This window comes from Eucalyptus grandis, chromosome 4 (genome assembly GCF_016545825.1).
Source record: "Eucalyptus grandis isolate ANBG69807.140 chromosome 4, ASM1654582v1, whole genome shotgun sequence".
Lineage (NCBI taxonomy): Eukaryota > Viridiplantae > Streptophyta > Magnoliopsida > Myrtales > Myrtaceae > Eucalyptus > Eucalyptus grandis.
Genome location: NC_052615.1, coordinates 29,131,696 through 29,152,844, shown reverse-complemented (window position 1 = coordinate 29,152,844; position 21,149 = coordinate 29,131,696). Strand labels below are relative to the sequence as shown.

The 21,149-nt window shown below is 39.4% G+C and overlaps 1 protein-coding gene across 4 annotated transcripts; it reads left to right on the top strand.

The window, feature by feature from the left end:
* The first annotated feature begins 12,360 nt into the window (after positions 1-12,360).
* LOC104441693 (isoleucine--tRNA ligase, chloroplastic/mitochondrial-like) lies at positions 12,361-14,967 on the top strand. 4 transcript variants are annotated; one of them, XR_005550316.1, is made up of 4 exons: positions 12,361-13,680; positions 13,857-14,011; positions 14,414-14,483; positions 14,609-14,967. XR_005550316.1 is itself a non-coding variant. In XM_039311060.1 (4 exons), the coding sequence occupies exons 1-4, from the start codon at positions 12,983-12,985 to the stop codon at positions 14,420-14,422; spliced, it is 393 nt and encodes a 130-aa protein (XP_039166994.1). In that variant the 5' UTR covers positions 12,364-12,982; the 3' UTR covers positions 14,423-14,967. The 4 variants fall into 4 exon arrangements, 2 of the variants coding, with proteins under 2 accessions (XP_039166993.1, XP_039166994.1); XR_005550315.1 differs by having other exon boundaries at positions 14,601-14,967; XM_039311060.1 differs by having other exon boundaries at positions 12,364-13,012; positions 13,482-13,680; positions 14,414-14,967.
* Positions 14,968-21,149: the final 6,182 nt, after the last annotated feature.

Here is a 21,149-nt window from a genome sequence, read left to right as displayed (position 1 = left end):
CAGCCTATACTGCGACTGGCATCCGTTGTCAAGGGCATTCCCGAAGGAGTATCGCCTCCCCGACTTTCATCGGGTGACATGTATTGATAGCGATTACACGCATATCCAAACTCAGCCAAGAATATCGTGTTTTGCATTCAAATATTTCCATTTCAAATAATGGACTCGGTCAAGAACATTGTGTTTTGCATTCAAATATTTCCATTTCAAATAATGGACTCGGCCAATTTTTTTTTTTTTTTTTTTTTGATACCCAAGGAATCCCGTACAGCCGGTAGTTGGCGGGTAAACCCTGGAGCGATACTAACGGAGGACCCACTACCCCGACGTTGCGCTTAAGATCCTGTGCAACTCGTAGGATTCGAACTCCTCCGTCCTAGGTAGACGTCACGGGAGCTCTTATCCAGCTAGGCCACCGCAGGCGGTGGTCTTGGCCAATTTTTTTCATATTAAAAATACTCAGTAAAATAATTGTGCATGGTCACACATTTAAATTGAACCATAAAACATGATACTCTCTCATTTTAAAATCCCACGATTTTATATAGTACCTAAAATATTTTTGGTATAAAAATCGACACTCGGTATTTTTCTATTTAAATACCAAAATCCAATTTTATTTTTTATTTTTGCAATAATAGTCCATAACAACAACCAAGCATCCAATTGCACAATTAAGCAACCAATTTCACATATTATCAAGTGTAAGCTCTAAGCATTCCAAAAGTCAACCATATCATCAAATAAGCATTGCCCAGCAAGCACAACATCAAGAACAATCACAAAGCCACTGCTGGTCCTAACCGGCAGAAATCGGTTCACTCGCGCGTTTCCAAATTTAAATCCATAAACTTAATCAAACAAGTTTGGAAAATTCTCAAATTTGAATATGTTGTAAAGGACACATAAATGAATATTTTTCATGCAGACACCTTAACCCATATCTTTTTAGATTAAGAGAAGTAAATCGCTCAAACCGACACCAAAACTGTGTCCATTTCCAGAAATCACGTTTTTCAAAACCAGCTTGGTTCGAGATCCAAAACTTGTTCATTTGATCTAAAATTTGACTATGTTAAATTAAAAGATGTGATGAACAACTTTTGTGAAAGAACTCATTTGAAATTCGAACCCTAAGAGTTAATAAAAATCCATTAAACACCAAAAGGTCACTGGTTCCAGCACAAACAAAGGTTCTATTTTGTTTTTAACGAAGTTGAAGTCTTATTCTTTTAAATACATAAAATCTTGAGTAAAATATATGTCATAGCTGAAGATGTCTAAAACATTTCTCAAGCAGGAATCAACCTCAAAATCATAGCACATTTTGATCCACAAAAATAGCAAACAACGAACGTCTAGTAAACTGATCCGGGAGAAATCCACTAAATTAGACTAAACCACCCTCATTAGAGCTAATCTAACCAAACTACATTAATACTAATCCATCTAATCTCACTTAATAATAATTTAACTAAGTTAATTAGCACTAATCTAACCCATTAAGTGCAATTAACAACCTAATCAAAGATTAGGGAGTTAACTCACCGGATTAGCGAGAAAATGGGTTCATGGTGACAGTGGCGCGATAGCGGTGAGATCTCGTGTCTACGGCGACCCCAACAGAGGGCCGGAAGGGGTTAAAAAAGTCCTGCAAGCTCACTGCTTGCTGCTGGAGTTAAGTCCTGAAGCTGTAGGTTTTGGTTCTGGAGGGGCCTGCTCGCTAAGCTAAGGAGGGCTAGACACGGCACGGGGACGGCAGGGGCAAGCTAGTGGCAGCAACAGGCGGAGCTGTTGTGGCCGAAGGCTGGTGGATAGGGGCTGGCAACCGGAGCTGGAAACAGGCGGCAGACGTTGGACTGGCTGGTCGGGTGAGCTCGGGACGGGTTGGTGGGCGGAGGTGTTGGCCGAGCGGTGAGAGGGTGACAGCAGCAACACATAGGGGAAAAGCTTGAGGGAAGAAGATGAAGATTTGAGGAAGAAGAGAGAAGAAGAAGGAAGCAGAAGCAGGAGTCGGCCAGGGGGGGTGTGCGAACACTCAAATGAAGGAGAGAGGAGAGAGGAGAGAAGAGAGGGAACCAAGGGGGGACAAGGGGAAAGGAAGTCAAGCAGCCGGCCAATGGAGTCCAAGGACAAAATATCTTGCACTTGAGTGCATGGACACCAAAGTCTTCAGCCTCTTTTGTCAAAGCACCAACCAATGGCCAATTTTCTCTGAATTATCTCACAAACCAAGCCAATTTGAAGGCCAAAATAAACCCCTTCAGCAGTCATACGAATTTCCTCCCATTTTCCTTCAATTCCTCACCAAATTAAGTCATTTTAGCAGCCCAAAAATTCCATGTAACAGCCCCTACGAATTTCTTCCATTATCCTCACCAAATAATTCAATTTGGTGGCCAAATAAGCAAGCAAAGCTACCCATCCGAATTTCCACAATTTCTTTTTGTCAATTTTGATTTTTTCCACAATTTTCCGAGCTCGATGGAAAATTCCCAAAAGATGAGACGAGATCCTAAAAATAAATCGTGACACGCTCGAACGTTCGATTCTCGAAACCAAGTTCAATTTCGTAGTTAAAATCAACCAAACGCGATTTTAGTACAATCTAACCTACCGGCTAGCTTTTAGGGATTTTATCGCATTTGACCCATGGTCGATAATTCTCGATTGTGTTTGTGCATCTCCGACTCGTAGACGACTTTCGGTTGTCGTAAAAATCGCAATGTTTCAATTATAGGTATCGAGTATAAAATTGATAGAAAATCGGGTTAGTGATGTTCGACGCAATTTCGTAATCATGTGGAATCACCCACAATTTAATTACGCCATTCCATCGAATCGACCTATATCTGATCCTTAATTGATTCTAACTGTGTTGTATTGACCATTGCCGATTATCATAGTCGAGCAATTGATTTCCGATCGAATTCTCAAGTCTGCCGTGTTTATCCCTTAACGGCTTCACTGAATAGGTTAGATAACTCGTGAGTGATCAGCTTAGAGAAAAGGACCATAGGCGCGTCGATAAAAAACCCAGTTCATATTATCGGATTAGGGTCGAATTTTTAGGATGTCACAATTGATTTGATTCCCGGTTCCATAAAAAAGGAACCAGTGATTGTCGGTCCAGTTTTTGGTTTTGGGGGGAACCGATCAAACCGAACCGACGGATCGAGCCGACTCTTTTTTATTAAAAATATATATTTTAATTTCTTAAAAATAGCAATAAAACCTAAAAATAATAACAACTCTTGTATTTTTCTTAATTCTTTAATTTTTTTGTTAAGTAATCGATTCCATGGGACAGGACTAGGTTGGTCAATCTGGTTCTTGGGAACTAGTCCTCTCGGTTTGGTTCCTATGTGGAACCTAATTGGACCAGGAACTGATCACCCATAGTAGAAAACAAAACTTAGAGTCAAGGAATCCAATTGGATTGGTTCTAGGCTTTTGGACCCGTATACTTGCGATAGTAGCGGGTCCAAGTCCAATAAATGCACAAGCGTAATTGGACAACCAATCAATGAGCGGGCTTGGGCCGGACTGGGCTTGGAGTGCGCCAAATGTCGAGCTCAACTACCCTCATCTAGACTAAGAAAAAGGTCCAAAAAGTCATAAACCTATTACACTTTTATCAAATTAGTCTTAAACCTTTCAATTTTGCATTTTTTATCTATTGAGTCCATCTGGCCAACATTGATCAGAGTTTGCCAATGCGACACCGGCCATCCTACGTGGTATGGTCCCTTTTTGTTTTGTTTTCTTTAATTTTTTTTTCCCTTCCCTTAGGACTGGGGTGGATGTCATGGTCCTCATTGGCCTCACTGCCTTGCTCACCTAGATCTGGCGAGGGCATCACAGCCCTCACCTAGTCTGCACGAGGGTCATGCTGGCCTCGCTGTCTTACTCGCCTAGACCAAGCAAGGGCTGTGATGCCCTCGTTGACACTAGATGGGGCCGTTGCGGCCCTTGCCCAAATCTAGCTAGGCAAGGGTGCCATGGCCCTTGTCCAGTGCTGGTGAGGGTCGAGATGCCCTTGCCATCCTAAGGGAAGGGAAAAAATTAAAGAAAAATAAAAAGATTGTAAAAAATCGAAATATTATTTAAAAAATGCCACGTCAACGCTAATCGGCTAAAATTGATCGATGGATTGAATGGCACAAAAACAAAAGGTTTATGACTGAATTGATTAAGGAAAACAAAATTTATGATTAAGTTGACATAATTACAATAAGTTAGTAACTTTTTAAATAATTTTCCGAACAAAAAATAACAAGCAGAGACCAGTCAAATAACAAACATGTCCACTTGACCAATTTAAGAAGTGAGATTCATCTACACTAAAATCATTTCTTCAACACTGCATTAATATAGAAAAAGAGGGGAAGAAGAAAGAGGAGGAGAAATCACTACAATTTGGAAGATGAAAAGGAAGACATCGTCATCAAGCAAATGAACTTGCTTGGAATGCATCAATGAACAAGCAGAGTTCGAGTCAATTGACAAAGAGGGTGATTAATTGTCCCTTCCAATTTGTAAAACATGGCGCACCTGAGCCTTCTCTATTCCCTTGTGCGCCATAGCCGGACTCCCTCCCTCCCTCCCTCTCTTTAAAACACAGAAATGAACAATTCCTCTAGCGTCCATAGGCGAGTCGAGCTCGAGCAGCCATAGGCAAGGACATGGTGAAACTAGCCTTGCCTAGATTGGGCAAGGATTGCGATCTTTGCCCACGGCCGGCGAGGTTGTTGCGGCTCGAACCTTTGTTCGGTGGTCGACGAGCCTGGCAACCCTCGCCGGCCATAGTAATAATAATGATGATGATGAAGGAAAAGAGAAAAAGGAAAAAGAAAAGAAAATATTAAAATATATAAAATATTAAAATATTATTAAAAATTATTCACATCAAAGCACCACACGTGCCATATAGGACAACACATTTGTACATTTAGATCAGAATTTGCCGGATGAACTTAATTGGCAAAATATAAAAAGGTTCAGGATTCAATTGATAATATTGAAAAGTTTAGAATTGAATTGGCTAAAGTGCAATAAGGATTTTTTGGACAATTTTCTCACTATATACTATTACGTGGAAATTCGTCTAAAAAATTGATTGGGGCTTGGCTGATGCGTGAAAGGCCTTCCATCTTGATTCTCAAATAAATAAATAAATAAGTAGCTAATTGGGCTTGGGCGGAACCATCCCAATGGGGTTAAATCATTGTGCAAGCCCACCAATACAATATCCCCACGTATCGAGCTCATTAACTAAACATCAGTAACGGACCAAAAAAAAAAACTAAACATCAGTAAATAACTCAAATGAAATACAATAACACAAAACTAGTCAATAACTTAGCTTGGCAAAAGTTGATAAGCTACTCTAATTTAGGTTGGTTGCTTCATATTAGACTTGATAAATCTGAATTATCCGTAACTCATTATCCAAATGAAATTTGTTAGTTAGTTCAAAGATTGTTAACGTGAAAACTATAAAAACGAAAAGTTTGCAATTTGATAAGATTGTTGGAAAGTTGCCAACAAGTTACCTGAAATAAGAAGTAAATGGTCTTTTTCCAACACACATTTTTATGACACTTACTAACACTTGGAAGAATTCACAAGCACAGAAAACAAAGCCACAATTTTAGGCATGAACGATAGAATTCGGCGTTTTCAGGTTACAATTTCGATTATGTCAAAGAAACTTTGCCGAGCATCGAACTTTATCGATCTCTTAATAAAAAATGTAAGTGCAATTTTTTTTTTTTATTTGACGAAGAAGTCCTCTTTGGATAAACAGATCCCAAATTCATAAAACTTCCCACGGAAGCTCATTTTTACCTTAGGTTAAACAATGTCCATGGACTAAATGACACAAGTCTTGCAATGTTATTCTTTCACTATCTCTTGTAAAATCCCACGACATCGTATCCGTATGTCACTGTTGACACACGATATTTTCATCACATTTTTTTATATAATTGGAATTTAAGTTAAAACAAGTTGATGCCATGGAAAAATAACTTTTATTAGGTTCAAAATTTGCCGACCTATGCAACTTCGAAAGATCCATCAATTTGTCCAATTAATTAACACCATACATTTATCGAGCATTGGGCGGATTGTGACGTGAAAATATAATTAAAATGGACCATCAAATATATTAGCATAAATACAACATTATTTAACTAAATTTTGTGAGAACGCACTTTGACTTCTCCTAATTAGAAACATCTAAAACTTGATGCATAGATTCACATATAACGTTCTTCATAATATTATGATATTTTAATAAATTTTAATTTTTCGAGGGAGGATAAAATCTTCGGCTGTTACTTATCTCTAGAGGAGTGGAATTGCTTGGTTCTTTCACAATGTGTTTGTATAATTTCGAGGTCACTTGCAAGACCTCCTTGAAATATCCATGCACAATGTCTATTGACCTATGGAATTTTCCTCGAATGACTCTAAACCTCACATTATGCCCAATGATACGCAAAAAGCTAAAAGTTGCTCCTTGATAGAAACATTTGCTGCAAAATGCAACGAGTTCCTTGCACTAAGTGTTTTGCAGAGTTCCAAAAAAGCATTTGGCATCATCCGAATTTGGTTTATGAAATGAGTTTCTCCATTGTATAGGGTCCAATGCATATATAACTCTCTCTTGTGATCTCAATTCACATGAAGCTCTCTTACTTAGTTCTCAAAATGATTATGATTAGTTCTAACTACTTTGATAACAGTCATGATTGCCGTAGTGGCACCCACTATAGCCGCTAGGATTTTATCATTATCCATCTACAATGGTAAGTTCCATGTTATTATTAATTTCTAACACACATTAATATAAACGTGATTGCCAAGTCATAACTATACTTGATACTGAGAAAATTGTTTCACAAACTTCTCTATAGCGGCACATGAAAAACAAGTCTGAACAACATCCATAGTGATATGAAACACTTCTACAATTGCTTTCAACTAATATATCCAGCAAACAATTTCAAGCACCGGCAGCGAAAAACCAATCAACCGTACAGATTTCGTCACTGCCAGAAGGCTCAAGCAACCTCAAAACTCACTCGAAAATCAACATAGTCAGAGACACAACACTTGCTTCTTATATCAGCTCAAAGACTGACGGTCAAATTCTGGCATCAACAAAGAACCCAACTATCTAATTCCATCACAAGCCGCGAAAACCGACCACACAAAACAGACAAGAAATGAAGCATTAAAAAAGGAAAACGAATAAAACCTAGAGAAGTGAGAGCATTTTAGACAGAGAAACAAGCTCCCTTTTACCTTGTCTCTCAATATTTGTGAATTTGGAGAAGTCTACTTATCTAAATGCCTGTTTTCTTGGCCGCAACGCCAAAACAATATGTATCACGTCTCAAAACTTTCCTCGATTTTGCCACAATTCACTTCATACGGACATAAACGATTCAAACTTAGATCTTGAAACCTCATGAAAGAAACCTAGAACACTATAGTCTCTTGCCCAGTGAGGAATAAGCACAAATACTCGTGCTCAGACACAGATTTTTCAAGGCGAGGTTGAAGAAAGAAGAGGAGCTCTCTGGATTGCACGAAATCACGTGATACAGCAAACTTCGTGAGCGATATGGGGTAAGGATGCACCAATTTAAGTCTCGAGAACGACGATAATCAATCCATACCATGATAATCAATAGACACAAGTAGAGATGAGGGACTAGAAATCGACATGGATCTGGAATTTGACTGAAAGCGAGAACGACAATGAATGCCCTTTCTATTCTGCTATCTAGAAGAGAAGCACAAGGCGACAGCAGCAGAGGAGGAGCATTGGAGACTGTTGGGGTGTGATTCATACTTCCTATCAACACGATGGTCCCGCAACGTCAGGGAGCTTTTATAGTTTGAGCCCATATTTTATTGATAGTTTGGGCTTGATCCCATGGATAGGTACTAGATGTGTGTGCGTTCGCTCTTTCTCTTGTTGTAATTGAGAGATATAATAGAGAGGTGCGATGTGCTAATTATAGTGGAATTCTCAGTTGGATGTAGTCCTAGTTTAAGGGTGAATCAAGATAAAGCTTTGCTTCGTAAATTCTCTTTCTCGCTTTTACTCTTTATATTCTTTGTGATTGTGCGGCTAATCTAACATCTCATATCAGAGCTTGATTTGAGGTTAGGGTTTCTTGGTGAAGAGAGATCCGAAAAATCGGATCTTGGGAAGATGTCGTTGGTTAGTCAATCACAGATTGAAGTAGAGAAGTTCGGAGGTAATGATTTCGAGTTATGGAAATTGAAGATAGAAGCTTTGCTTGTGGATAGAGATTTGTGGCACGTGATATAAGAAGATAAACCTAAGGAAAAATCCAAAAAGAAGGCAAAGGAGTCTGAGTCCACATCTGATGAATAACAGTGATCGGAGGGTGTAAATGCTGATTTGGCTATGTCTTGCTGATAACATCTTGGTGTCTTGCTGATAACATCTTGGTGAATGTGATCTCTGAGAAGACGGCGAAGGATCTTTAGACGAAACTGGAAAGAAAGCGAAGGAGTCTAAGTCCACAACAGATGAATTGAAGGCGTGGAATAACAGTGATCGGAGGGGGGAAGCCTGATCTGGCTATGTCTTGCTAATAAAAATAATAAGGATACTTGAGTGTTTGAGTGATTTAAGTGTAGCTTTCATATCTATTTTATTGCAACTTAAGCTGGAATCTTATATTGCTTTCTCAATGGATGTAAATTTAACTAATCAAACCATGTAAATCCGGTGAGCAATAACTTTCCTGATTTCTAGTTTAGTGCGTTGGATCACTTCTTTCATAGCAATTGGCATTGAAGCGAGGCCAGGTTAAGTTGAATCGAATTGATAGTGACAGAAGGAAAAAGTTAAAATTGATTAATTTAATGGGTAGGATTTTGATTTTCGTAGACAAAGGATTATCTGTGTTAAATAAATTTGCACTTGCCCTTATATGAGGAGAAACCAAAGTTGATGAAGCAAGATGATGGGAATTTGGAGAATAGACAAGCACCAAATGTTACTTGTATTGTAATATCACATTTAACATTATGAATGACAAAACGATGACAAGTTTGATGACTACCTTGTCGAACATCTATGAGAAGCCCTAAGCAATCAATAAGGTCAATGTGATGCGATGTGATGTCTATTTCACTTGATGGGCGAACATGCTTCAATTTTTTTTAGCATATCAATTAATACAATATGAACAAAAATAATTTGAGTTTGATTTGGATTGATTTTGATGATGAGGTACATAACTTTGGTTGTGTTATCCTCAATACCTAACAATTAGAAATATCACTCTTACTTTTTTTAGTATTTTTTTGGGGTCAAGAAAATTTAACTTTTGATAAAATTCATGATTTGATTTTAGCGAGGAAATCCATAGAAGCAATCTGGTGAATCTGTGCTTGCTGGTTGAGTAGATGAAGGTAGAGGAAATGGCTAGTATTTCGGTAGTAGAAATAACAATAACTTAAATAGGCACAATAAATTTATGACTAGCGGTGCTATTTGTCAGCATTATGGGAAAAGAGGGCATCATAGAAGGGATCGACTTAGGTTGAGAAACGACAAAGGTAATAAATTGGAGTTGAGCCCATAGATGATGTTAGCCATAGTTGTAGTAAGTTGGATGCATAAAATGTCTTGTCTATGGTTGAGAATTCGTCTTTTGATGGAGGATTATAGATTTTGGTTGTTTGTTTCACCTTATACCTAGCAAGAACTAGTTTGCTACTTATTAATGGATGGACGGGGATAAAGTGCAATTGGTACACAATGCTGAGTGCGATGTTATACGTGTCAGTGACATCAAAATTAGAATTCATGACAATAGAGCGAGGACATGGATTGGATTTAGGTACATTCTAAAGGCGAAGAAAATTTGATTTCCTTCAATGCCTTAAGTTCGGTCGAGTGTTTGATTAATTCATAGAAGAAGCCTTAAATGTTGTTCAAGGTGCTTAGGTGATAATAAGAGGAAGTAAACACAATGGCCTTTATAAACTCCAAGGAGAGACAGTAACAAATTTCGTTGTGGAGACATCAAATGCAAAGAGTCAGAATTCTGGCATATGCAACGAAGCACATTGGTAAGAGAAGCCTGAATGTTCTTAGTTTAAGGAATCTTTGATTATGTGCCAAAGGAACATAATCTATTTAAGTGCTATAAGCGGGGAAAATAGTGGAAAACATGGTTCGATATGGCTGTGGGAAAAATCACAGAGATTGTATAGTGGATTCAATTCAATGTTCACAGGTCGTTGCAATATTCTTTGAAGAAGAGTCCTAGATGTATGCTAATAGTTGTGGATGATTAATTGAGAAAAATCTCGATGTCTACGTGGAGGCACAAGATTGATGTTGTTGTTATGATGAAGCAATTTAGAGCTTTGATCGGAAGGGAGACAAGTAAAATGATTAAGCACGTCCAATTTATCAGTTTCATGAAGTTCTGCTCGAAGTTGTTACTACTTCAGCAAGGAGGAGAGCAAAGTGAGAGACCGCATCATTGCTAGTGAACTATAGTAGGTTGTAACTTAATAAGTAGAATGTCATTAGAGAGGCTGTTGGAGATTTGTTTGTAAAAACAAACTAAGTGCATTTTCCTTGTCCCACATAGAAAAAGTGGGAGGAAATTGGCTAATTAATAAGTGTGGGATTACCTTTGTGTACTTAAAGGAATGATTGGGTGGGGCTAGACCCCACCATACCCGCGTGCGGGTGCACGATTATTTGGCGCATTTAGCACGCCCGCGGTTTAATTAACACTATTTCCTTTGTTATTTATTTATTTATTTTATTTTTATTAATCAATTCAAAGGTTGCTTTTGTTTTGAGAATTTTCGGAAATTATTTAAAATAAAAAAATTCGAAATTTTATTTATAAAAAATTATTCCGAATTTTCTTTTTGTGTCTTTTCAAGACAACCTTTGGAAAGATGCTCGTTCGGTTTGTAACTTTTCCCGAAGGGTTGCAATTGGTCATTCTTTCAACTTATTATGAATAGACGCATTTGTTCAACTGGGCAATTTTCAAAAGGACGTGTTTGTTCTTCTTTTTTTTTTGGAAATTTTTCACGAAGAGTTGCATGTGTTTTAAGACTGTTTTATATATATACTTGTCGTTTTTTGAAAGAAACAGAGTGATCATTTCCGAACCTTCTTTCAGAAAAAAAACTGCAACCAATTTTTCGATTGTTTCCTAGAAAGACCCTGGAGAAATACTAGAATTGTTATCTAGTATTCTCATTTGAGACTTTATTGTATCATAGAGGATTTTTGCCGGTGACCATTAGCAACGTTGTGGGGCAAATAAATACTTAAAGAAAGTGATATCACGTCTCAAAGTCCGACGTGAGTATTCTAAAGATCCGACTTCATTGTTATACCCAATTCGAAGCCATATTCTCCAACAGAGGCCAAACAATGTTGGTATGACAACGATATTCCTTATGGATGTCCTTAGTATGGTGAGCTTCTCATGAATAAATCCTCATCAATTGTGATTAGATGCCAAACTCTAGAAAATGTGTGATCATGTAAAAGTGTTGATTATTTTGTTGTTAGACTCTATGATTGCCCGTGTTATACTCGAGTAAGTAATAGTATTGTTGATGGGATGATGAAAAACTACATCTCCTTGGGTTATCCGATATAGTGCCTATAGTTGAATTCACCTATTGTCAGTAAAGAATATGCATTTAACAAGCTTCCAATACATAAAATTGGATATCTTGTGACTCATTTTTGAATGACCATTGAGTTATTAAATCTGGATTTTGTTGTTATCCTAGTTTACCCTATCATTCGTTTTTATTTTGAGTAACAATTTTCTATCCTTATCGCTTAAGAAGTGCGGATAAGCATCATTGTGGTTGTCGAATGTCGGTCATTCATTGTGTGCCAACAAATTGGCATTGGCACAATGTTTTTTTTTTTTTTTTTGGGTCAAAAATTGATTTTCTTTGACCAGGAGGTTGATTACAAGCAAAGTTAAACTCTTGACATAAAGTGGACCGGAGAAAGAAAGGAGGATCCTCAGTCCAATTCTAAGGCAATTTAGGTGCATTTGGATGGGCATTTAGAAAGCTCATTCAAGCCCCAAAACCCCTTCACCCCAAATTGGGGTGTTTGGCAACCATTCTTCAAGGGGCTTTCAAGTGAAAGTGGACCATTGAGAATGTTGAAAGCTTGAGCTTTCAACATTTTTGGAATGCTGAGAGCTCATTTAATTAAAATTAGTAAGTTACCTATTTTACCCTCAAAACTTTACCGAAAAACCAATTTTACCCATTCGTAAAACTAAAACGCCTTCTCTGCACCATTCCCCTTCGCTCTGCACCCTTCCCGTCGCTCTCTCCCTCGACGATTGTGAGCTCGACTGTGCTCTTCGCTGCTTGACTGTGCTCTTCCCCACCCTTCCCCATCGCTCTCTCCCTTGTGACGACTGCGAGCTCGATTGCACCCTTCCCCATCGCTCTCTCCCTCGTGAAGACTGCGAGCTCGACTGCGCTCTTCGCTGCTCGACTACGCTTTTTGCTGCTCTGTGAGCTCGACTGCGCTCTTCACTGCTCGACTATGCTTTTTGCTGCTCGACTGTGCTCTTGGATTGGAATCTTCTGTGGCTTTGGTGAGCTCTTTTTCGCCCTTCTCCTTGTGAGGTAGGCTTTACTCTTTCTCTTCCTTGCTCTTCTTTTTTGGGTGTTGGGTCATATTGGCTCTTGAACGGTGGGTTTCGTGGGAGCCCTTATGAGAAATTGAGAGCAAAGAACCCTAGACCGAAAGGCTGTCCTGTGGCGTCGTCTGAGGTTTGAGTTCAGCGTTTTATCCACTTCTTCCCCGACTCAATCCTAGAGCCGAAAGGCTGTCCCACTTCGATGTTTCAATGCTTTAGAAGCACTCGTTTCAACTCCGTTTTATCCAATCCGAGAGCAGCCCAAGATGGTTGTGATTCATGCTTCTCCTTACAAGGTCAGTTCTTTTCTTCGTTGTTCGTGCGAATTGCTTGGTCCGTCTAGAGTTCACGGCATTTGGGTTTTGTATGTAGTGGCTGGGGATATTGAAATCTTCGTTGCTCGTGCGAATTGCCTGGTCCGTCTAGAGTTCGCAGCTTTTGGTTTTGTATGTAGTGGCTGGGGATGTTGAAAGATGGTTGCTTTAGGTGAAATTGTTGGAGGGATTGAGTTCTTTTTCTTGCTTTCTGAGATGGGTTCAGTTGGTTTTCATTAAATTTTCTATTTTGGTGATGAATTTTCTTCTTTTAATGCTTTTAAAGAATAATGCGTGTATCGTTTATTGCCCTGTCGCGAATTGCCAGTCGTATCTGAGTTTTGCCCACAGGGTGTTCGCTTCTGTTGTTGAAGTTGTGGCGATTGGGTCTGCTGCTGCGTGGCGTTTGTTGTTGTTGCGACTGACAAAGCTTGTTGTGTACGGCGGTCAGGTTCTCACTCAAAGGACTTGCAGTTGTTTGGGGAAGACGGCTTCGGTCAACAAATTGTTTTACTTGAGGGGAAGCTCTTCTCTCGAAGATTTTTCGTTGTTGGGCAAGCTTAGATTTTGTAGTTTTTCAAGTACTGATGTGCCTTCGTTGAAACGGAGGTCTCGAGGGCCAGTTATGGCAGCCAAGAAAGCTGCTGAAGGTACTTGGAGCGTTTTAAATTTGTGGGATTGATTTGTCTCGTAAATCATTTTGAACATTTGGTCTGTGATATGCAGTCTTTGGACGAGTTTCACATGATTGTTAAGTTGTGCTATTGTTGAGTTTTGAGATACAACTCCAAGTTATAATTATTCTTCCTCAATTGGAATCTTTTAGGGGGTAAGCAAGATGAGGGCAGATACAAGCACACAGTTGCTCTACCTAGGACAAGTTTTGGGATGAGAGCAAATGCTTCTGTTAGAGAGCCAGAAATACAGAAATCGTGGGATGAAAACCAGGTGTTCAAAAGGATTGTCAGCAGAAATAATGGGGTGGGTTCTATACTTCCTCATGAATGGTTTTCTCCCTCCCTTTTCTAATTTCTACTTATTAGGTTGCCTTTCCTTGCTGATTAGGAAAGTTTTGTGCTTCATGATGATCCCATCGAGTAAAGATTACAGTGAAAATAAACAAGATTCTCTGACAAAGCATTTTAGGTGGCTGGTTAACTAGTCTTATCAAACGAGCAATGAGTACTTCATCGTAAATGATGGTTTGTTATGATGGATCATATCATTTTGAGTGGAAGGATATGTTGGTCTTATCTCAAGAAAATAAAGAAGAACAACCTTCTGCATCCCATTGCTTTTAGTTTCTGCATAAGTTCAAAGATCATGTATTTCTGTTCCAATAGGACTTGTGATGATTTTAGTTTTGTTTGTTTTCTTTTGCAGCTTCTTTAGAATTTTAAAGTACACTATGTTCCTGGTTGGGATTGCCATGGCCTACCAATTGAACTAAAAGGCATGTACTTTTAAGTTATATCTGTATACTTCAGTTATATGTGGAGCACAACCTTGTATTTGTGTATGTGAAATACTTCTGACTAGTGACACGCATTCATTTATACCTTCATCGTAGTGCTACAGTCATTAGACAAAGATGCCAGGAAAGACCTCACTCCAATTAAGTTGAGAGAAAAGGCAGCAAAATTTGCCAAGTCCACTGTTAAAACTCAGATGGCATCATTCAAGATCTGAAGCCTTAAGCTCAGTCCCTGCTTAATTCTTGCTGTGATTGTTCATCCATTATCTAATGGAGCTAGTTGATGTTTCGATGAAAATGAGCTACTTTTTCCTAAGGAAATTGCACAATTGTGGGAGAAGCTTTTTCATGAAATATATCTTATGTAATATTTGCAGTAATATGGGGTGTGGGCTGCCTGGAATAACCCTTACCTTACTCTTGATCCTGAGTATGAAGAAGAAGTGGAAGATTTTAAAGAGTATGCCAAGTTATCCATATACAAAGCAAGTGAAAATTGTGATAGCAACAATAACTTTACACAATTATATACGAAGAAATGCCCTGAATGATGCATATTTGGCTAGAGTGGATTTGTATCCCAATTTATATATAACGGATTCTAATGATGTAAATGGGGAGGGTAATGCTTCAAATGATGATATAGCATCTGATATGGTACGTTTACGTGATCAAATAGCAATAAATTTAGGAAGTAATTAAGGATATTTGTAATTTTTAAGGATAATGAGCTTCTTTCCTCAAAACATATGTTATCATGTTTTTATTGTAATGAAGTATTCTTCTTGTTATTGAGAAAGATGGCACGTAAATTTTTTTCATTTGATGTTTTTTTAGCAAAAAAAAGGAATTTTAATTTTAATAAAATTGTTTACACAACATCTTTAACATTGTTGTTAAATATAAATTGAAAAAGTCGCAAACATTATTTTTTAAAATTTTAAACAAATAAAAATTAAAATATTTAGATTAATTACTAACGAGGCTTTGCAAATGTGTTTTCTACCGAACAACATGTGGCACCCCCGATCTGGCAAAGTCACCACGATACCTATCGCTCCACCTAATGAATACCAGTTACATATCTTTGTTTCGGGGTTAAAGAAGAACCGTAGTTCATGGGCATATTATTTTATTTTTATTTTTATTTTTTTAAAAAGAATCTGGCGCAGCGTATAGCGAATATAAGGACCAGTCACACCATCCCTCTACTCCCATAACGATCATACAATGCACACCAACTATGCATCATAAGAAAAAATAATGCCGATTCACTCTTATTTATATTTTCATGATGGATATCTCGGGTCAGTACAACTAAAAAGCCAAGACTTTTAGCTAAACTTGGCCACAGCTCAAAAGAGAGATTTCGACCCCCTATGTCGATCATGTATAACCCTCCATCTACAAGTGTCGGCTATCCCCAAAAAGTGTCAGCTCCCACTCCACACGCGGGCCATCACACCCACCCTGGTGCATCGGGTGGTGGTGGCGGCAACATCCCCCGCATCACTCCGTCACAGCGGACGTGGACAGACAAGAACTCCTGGATGACCGGGCCCCCAGCCAGTCCCACATCATACATCACCAGCACACGAACCTGTATGAACGTCAAAGCAAGGATGGTGACACGATCAAGCTCCATACACTCGACCTCCACGTTAGATGGAAGGCCGTAAAAGGTACCCCGCGTGACCGGAGGGAGAGGCATCTTTCTAATCTGAAATGTTAGTCCCCAAAGGGGTGAGTACAACCATTCAGCAAGTAAAAGATTCATTAAACTACTCAATGCATCAAACAGAACAATCAAGGCATCATAAACAAAGCACATATCATTCATGCATCCAAGCATAACTTACCTTACATTCATGCATATACCGTCATGCCATATGTGCATATACAACCATGCACTCATCATCAAACATTCATGCATATCCATGCCTTATGTGCACATACCACCATGCACTCATCATCAAGCATTCATGCATATCCATGCCTTATGTGCACATACCACCATGCACTTATACATATTATATCATACAGCTATGCATACATGTCACCATACCATGCATGATTCAATTTCAACTTTTTATCTTTCCATTGGGTCACCACATTTTTCTTTCCCGGGACCAGTAATTGCATCCCACATTTTATCGCTCGCACCCAACCTGGCATCGCGAGGAACCTCCGGCACACACCTCCGGGCATCCGGCACACACCTCCGGGCATCTTGCGTCCCAACTAGCATCACGAGGAATCCCCCCGGCACACACCTCCAGGGCTTCCGGAATTACGTACCGCCATACCACCAGGCATTCCCCCTGGACATTACGTACCGTATACTATCAGGCATCTCAAAACTCTCGAGGACATCCGGCACACACCTTCGGGCATCCGGCACTCACCTCCGGGCATCCCGACACTCCCGGGGCATCGTCGGCTCACACCTTCAACGGTATCCTCATTTATCATAATTCATATTCACATTTGTGTCTCAATATCAACATGGCACATGATGTGATGGCAACAAGGTCAATTTCAGCTTTTGATTTTATATGTAATGCCAATATCATCACATGTGCAGCAAGATTCAATCACTTAAAAACAATATAATTCATGGGGCAAACTCATGGATTATTGCTATTATTTTAGAAACGGAATGCGTTCTTTTAATTTACACTTCTTAAAATTTAGTGATTGGCCCTAATAATTTCTAATAATTTAATACATCATAGACAAGCTCTAGAGGCATTTATCTCATGAAGAACACAACACCACCAGAATTTCATACAAAACAGAATAGTCCATGCATTACAGCTTTTGAAATTCGCACAATCCAGCTTGCACAGTTTTAGAAAACATTTTAATTAAATACCCAAATGACCTTCAAAAATTATGAAATTCGAACATGTGATAGTCAAGACATAAAGGCAGATATTTCATGCAGAACAAGTTTCCAAAAGAACCTCATACAAAACGATATAGTCCACGCATTGCAACTTACAAAATCCGAACACATCAGATTGCACAGTTTTAGAAACATTTCCGATTAAATACCCAAATGAACCTCAAAATTTATGAAATTCGAATATGTGAGAGACAAGACCATAAGTTAGATACTTCATGAAGACATAGAAGTCAAATTCGTCCTAGATAATTAAATATGGTCGGTTAAAATCTCTGTTCCTAGTACCGAAATTTCCAGATCTAACCATCTCCAAAGGACCACGATTTCACCTACCTATTCTTGTTTTTTTTCTCTAAATTTTTGATATGTTAAACCTCAGAATGTCCTTTACAACTTTTATAAAGAAATCGAAGTGAAATTTCAACAAAAATATTGCCTTACAGTCCATGCATTCATCAAGGGTGGGTACCAAAATCTCCAGATCCAGTCTTTCCAAAGAATAACGATTTCACCCACTTATACTTGTTTTTTTTGTCCCAAATTTGAGTATGTTATACTCCAAGAAGTCCTTTACAACTTTTATTTAGAGATCAAAGTCAAAATTCAACTAGAAAATCACATGCAAGTCACTAGAACATCCAAGGTCGAGCTGTTTTTCTCAAGAACAGTACACTAGACTAGAACACCACTCTTATAACTTCAATTTTTCACATTCTATACATCCGAAATTGTTACCATTCAATCACACACACTAAGCACAGCATGCAAGAGTAGATCAAAGGATCCCACTTGCCTCCAAACCGAGCAAACGGCGAGACACGGCGGCGACGGACGGTGATGCACGGCCCCTCCTCCTTCCTTCTTCCCTTCTTCCTTTCTTCCTTTCTTCCTTCTCTTTCTCTCCTCTCTCTCTCTCTCGGACGAACCCTCCTCTCTCTCTCCCTCTCTCTCGCTTAAACCGGTCACCCTTTTCCCCCTAATTTCCTTCCCTTCAATGATGAGCAATCATTTGATTGCATGCAAGACACTTGGACTTAGGGGAATAACACTTGTCAATTCTCCCATGCACATGATGGGCTTCATCCGGCTAGGCTTGGGCCAGCCTTGGTCGACGGCAGCTCCTCCTCCTTGGGCTTCATGGGCCGGTCGAAAAAGGGGTGGGGCTATGGGCTGGTTTGGTCTTTAAATGTCCAGCCCACCCTCATCCTAATAATCCACCTTAAACCTTAATTATATAAACACCTAATTGAAATTTATAATTCACAAAACTTTGTGACATAATTTAATAAATTCCAACCCATAAATCACATGGCCAAAAATAGAATTTTCCTATCAAATAATTACCCATCAAAAGCTTGGCCAAAATCTCAATGCAAAACATGAATTAAAGCACCTCTAAGGATTGACAAGAAATTCTAGGATGCCACACAACATTTCTCTCAAAATTGCTTTTCAAAGCAGAATTTACCAAACAGTCTTTGCATTTCCTCTAAAGCCCTTTAAGTTAAATTGCTTTGCATTTTCCCGATGAGCTTTCCAAATGTCGAACCAAACGCACCCTTACCTGACCAATGAGCTTTGCGACCTAGTTCGTGGCCTAGTTTGAATCTCGCGGTTCCAAAGTGACCTGGAGAATTGATCTTTCCACTGAAAATTGATCTTTCCACGAGACTGGGTCGTCACCCTTATAGATCTTTCCACGAGACTGGGTCGTCACCCTTATTGTCAAATTCTAAACTGGGTCGTCGCCCTTCAAGAAAATTGATCTTTCCACGAGAATCTCATCGAGGTACTTCCGTAGTATTTCACTACTCACGCGTTGGGCACCGCGTTAGGCTGCCAATAAATTCCGTCTTTAACTGTAACAGCGACTCCCGTCCCTTACCATTCTCTTCCGTAGCTCCTCCACTCCCCAATAACCACGGGAAACACAACGCTCCCAATAATAAAAAAATGGGGTCTCGGAACGACGGGGACCTCCCGAATCTCAAGTTAGCCATCCTCTTGCTCCCCGGCTCCATGGAGGACAGCACTACCTTCCACATCAACACTGATCGCGCCTGGCCTGGAGAGGACACCCAGACCAGGATCCCAATGGTTTTGTTGAAGCTCGGCGACGGGGTTGGTGAAACTCGCAACCACAACCTCCAGCAGCAGCATCCCTTAGGCCAGCAGCATCAACAAGTCCTGGTCAACATATCCTCGAGGGAACCCCATTGTTCACCCTACCTTGAACCTAAGGATACTCAAGGGGTCCCTAATGAGAATTCAGAGCCTATTTCAGAAGAGAATTCGGAAATAAATTCGGAGCCTGACCCAAAGGCGACTGCGGCGCCTAACCCAAAAGAGAATTCCGGAGAGAATTCCGCAGCAACTAACCCGCCTAACCCAGGAGAGAATTCGCCGGCGCCTAGCCCAGAGGGGACGGCGGCGCCCAGGCGCCTCTGGCAGCAGATGAAGGAGCCGGCAAAATTTTTGGGGGCGCTGTGGCGGGCGCTGTGGCGGGGGTTGCTCTTGATAGAGGGGTCAGGGCCGTGGAGAAGATTATAGCGCAAAAAAAGAATAAGCAGAAAAAGCAGAAAAAGCAGAAGCAAGGGTAAAGGACAAAGTTAAGGACGTGGAGGAGATCGATAGGAAGAGGAAGACGCGGCGGACTGGGAGAGGACGTGGCAGACAAGCTGGAGGAGGAGGAGGAGGAGGAGGAGGAGGAGAAGGTGAAGGACGTGGCAGAAAAGCTGGAGGACGAGCTCGGCTGTGACGGATGATTTCTAGGAAGCCCTTTCTCCCCTTTTTGTTTTTTTCATCAAGTTTCGTTTTCTGGGTTTTATTTTTATTTTTATTTTTATCTTTGCGGACGATGTTGGACTGCCCTAGGTCGTAAGCTGGTGATGGATCAAGCATATCTAATCTAACGCATAAGCATTTTATTTTTATTTTTACATGTTTGTTTTTGTTTATAATGTCATGTGATTTTTGTTTATAATGTCACGTGTTTGTGCAAACTTGAGCAACTGGACGTCTTCTTCTTTTCCATGATAGCAGTAAATAAATGATGGGAAAAAAAACGCCTTGCGTTGCGTTTCTATTTGTTGGAAATATATAGAAGAAGAGAAATTACGTATTGGAGGAAAAATACCTAGCACTGTTTGTTACAATTAGAATATTATACTTCCGAGAAAATGATAACAAAAAATAAATTGGAAGTGAGGTGCAACTAACCGAATTCTCTTAAGTCAATTAGTTTTTGCCAACGATATTAAGTAGCTTCACAAATTATGCCTCCTAACATACAACACTCCGAACCTGTATGAATTAGCACCATGCAAACAGCACTATGCCCAACAATTTTTTAAGCCAGCACAATTAGAGAAAATTGAAACGAAAAGATGTAGGTGTTTCCGGTTATTCTTGGAATGATGAATTTCAAATCTATTTATCGAGTTTGAAAATTCATGAACAGAAAAGATACATGCACTAAAAAGACACATGACGTTGACACCTAAATTTTGACAACCCAATTAGTTGTTAATTGCATAAAAAATTTAGGGTTAATTTTCAACCCCTAAACAAAACAAAAAAAAACTAGAATTAAATTATATAACATATAGTTTTAGAAGTATTTATTATTATTGCATTGGACTGATGATGGATAGACTCGAGTAAATGGTCTCAAACTTAATGGAGCCCACAAATGCATGAAATTCAATCAAGCCTATCAAGTCCCCATAGCTGGAAAT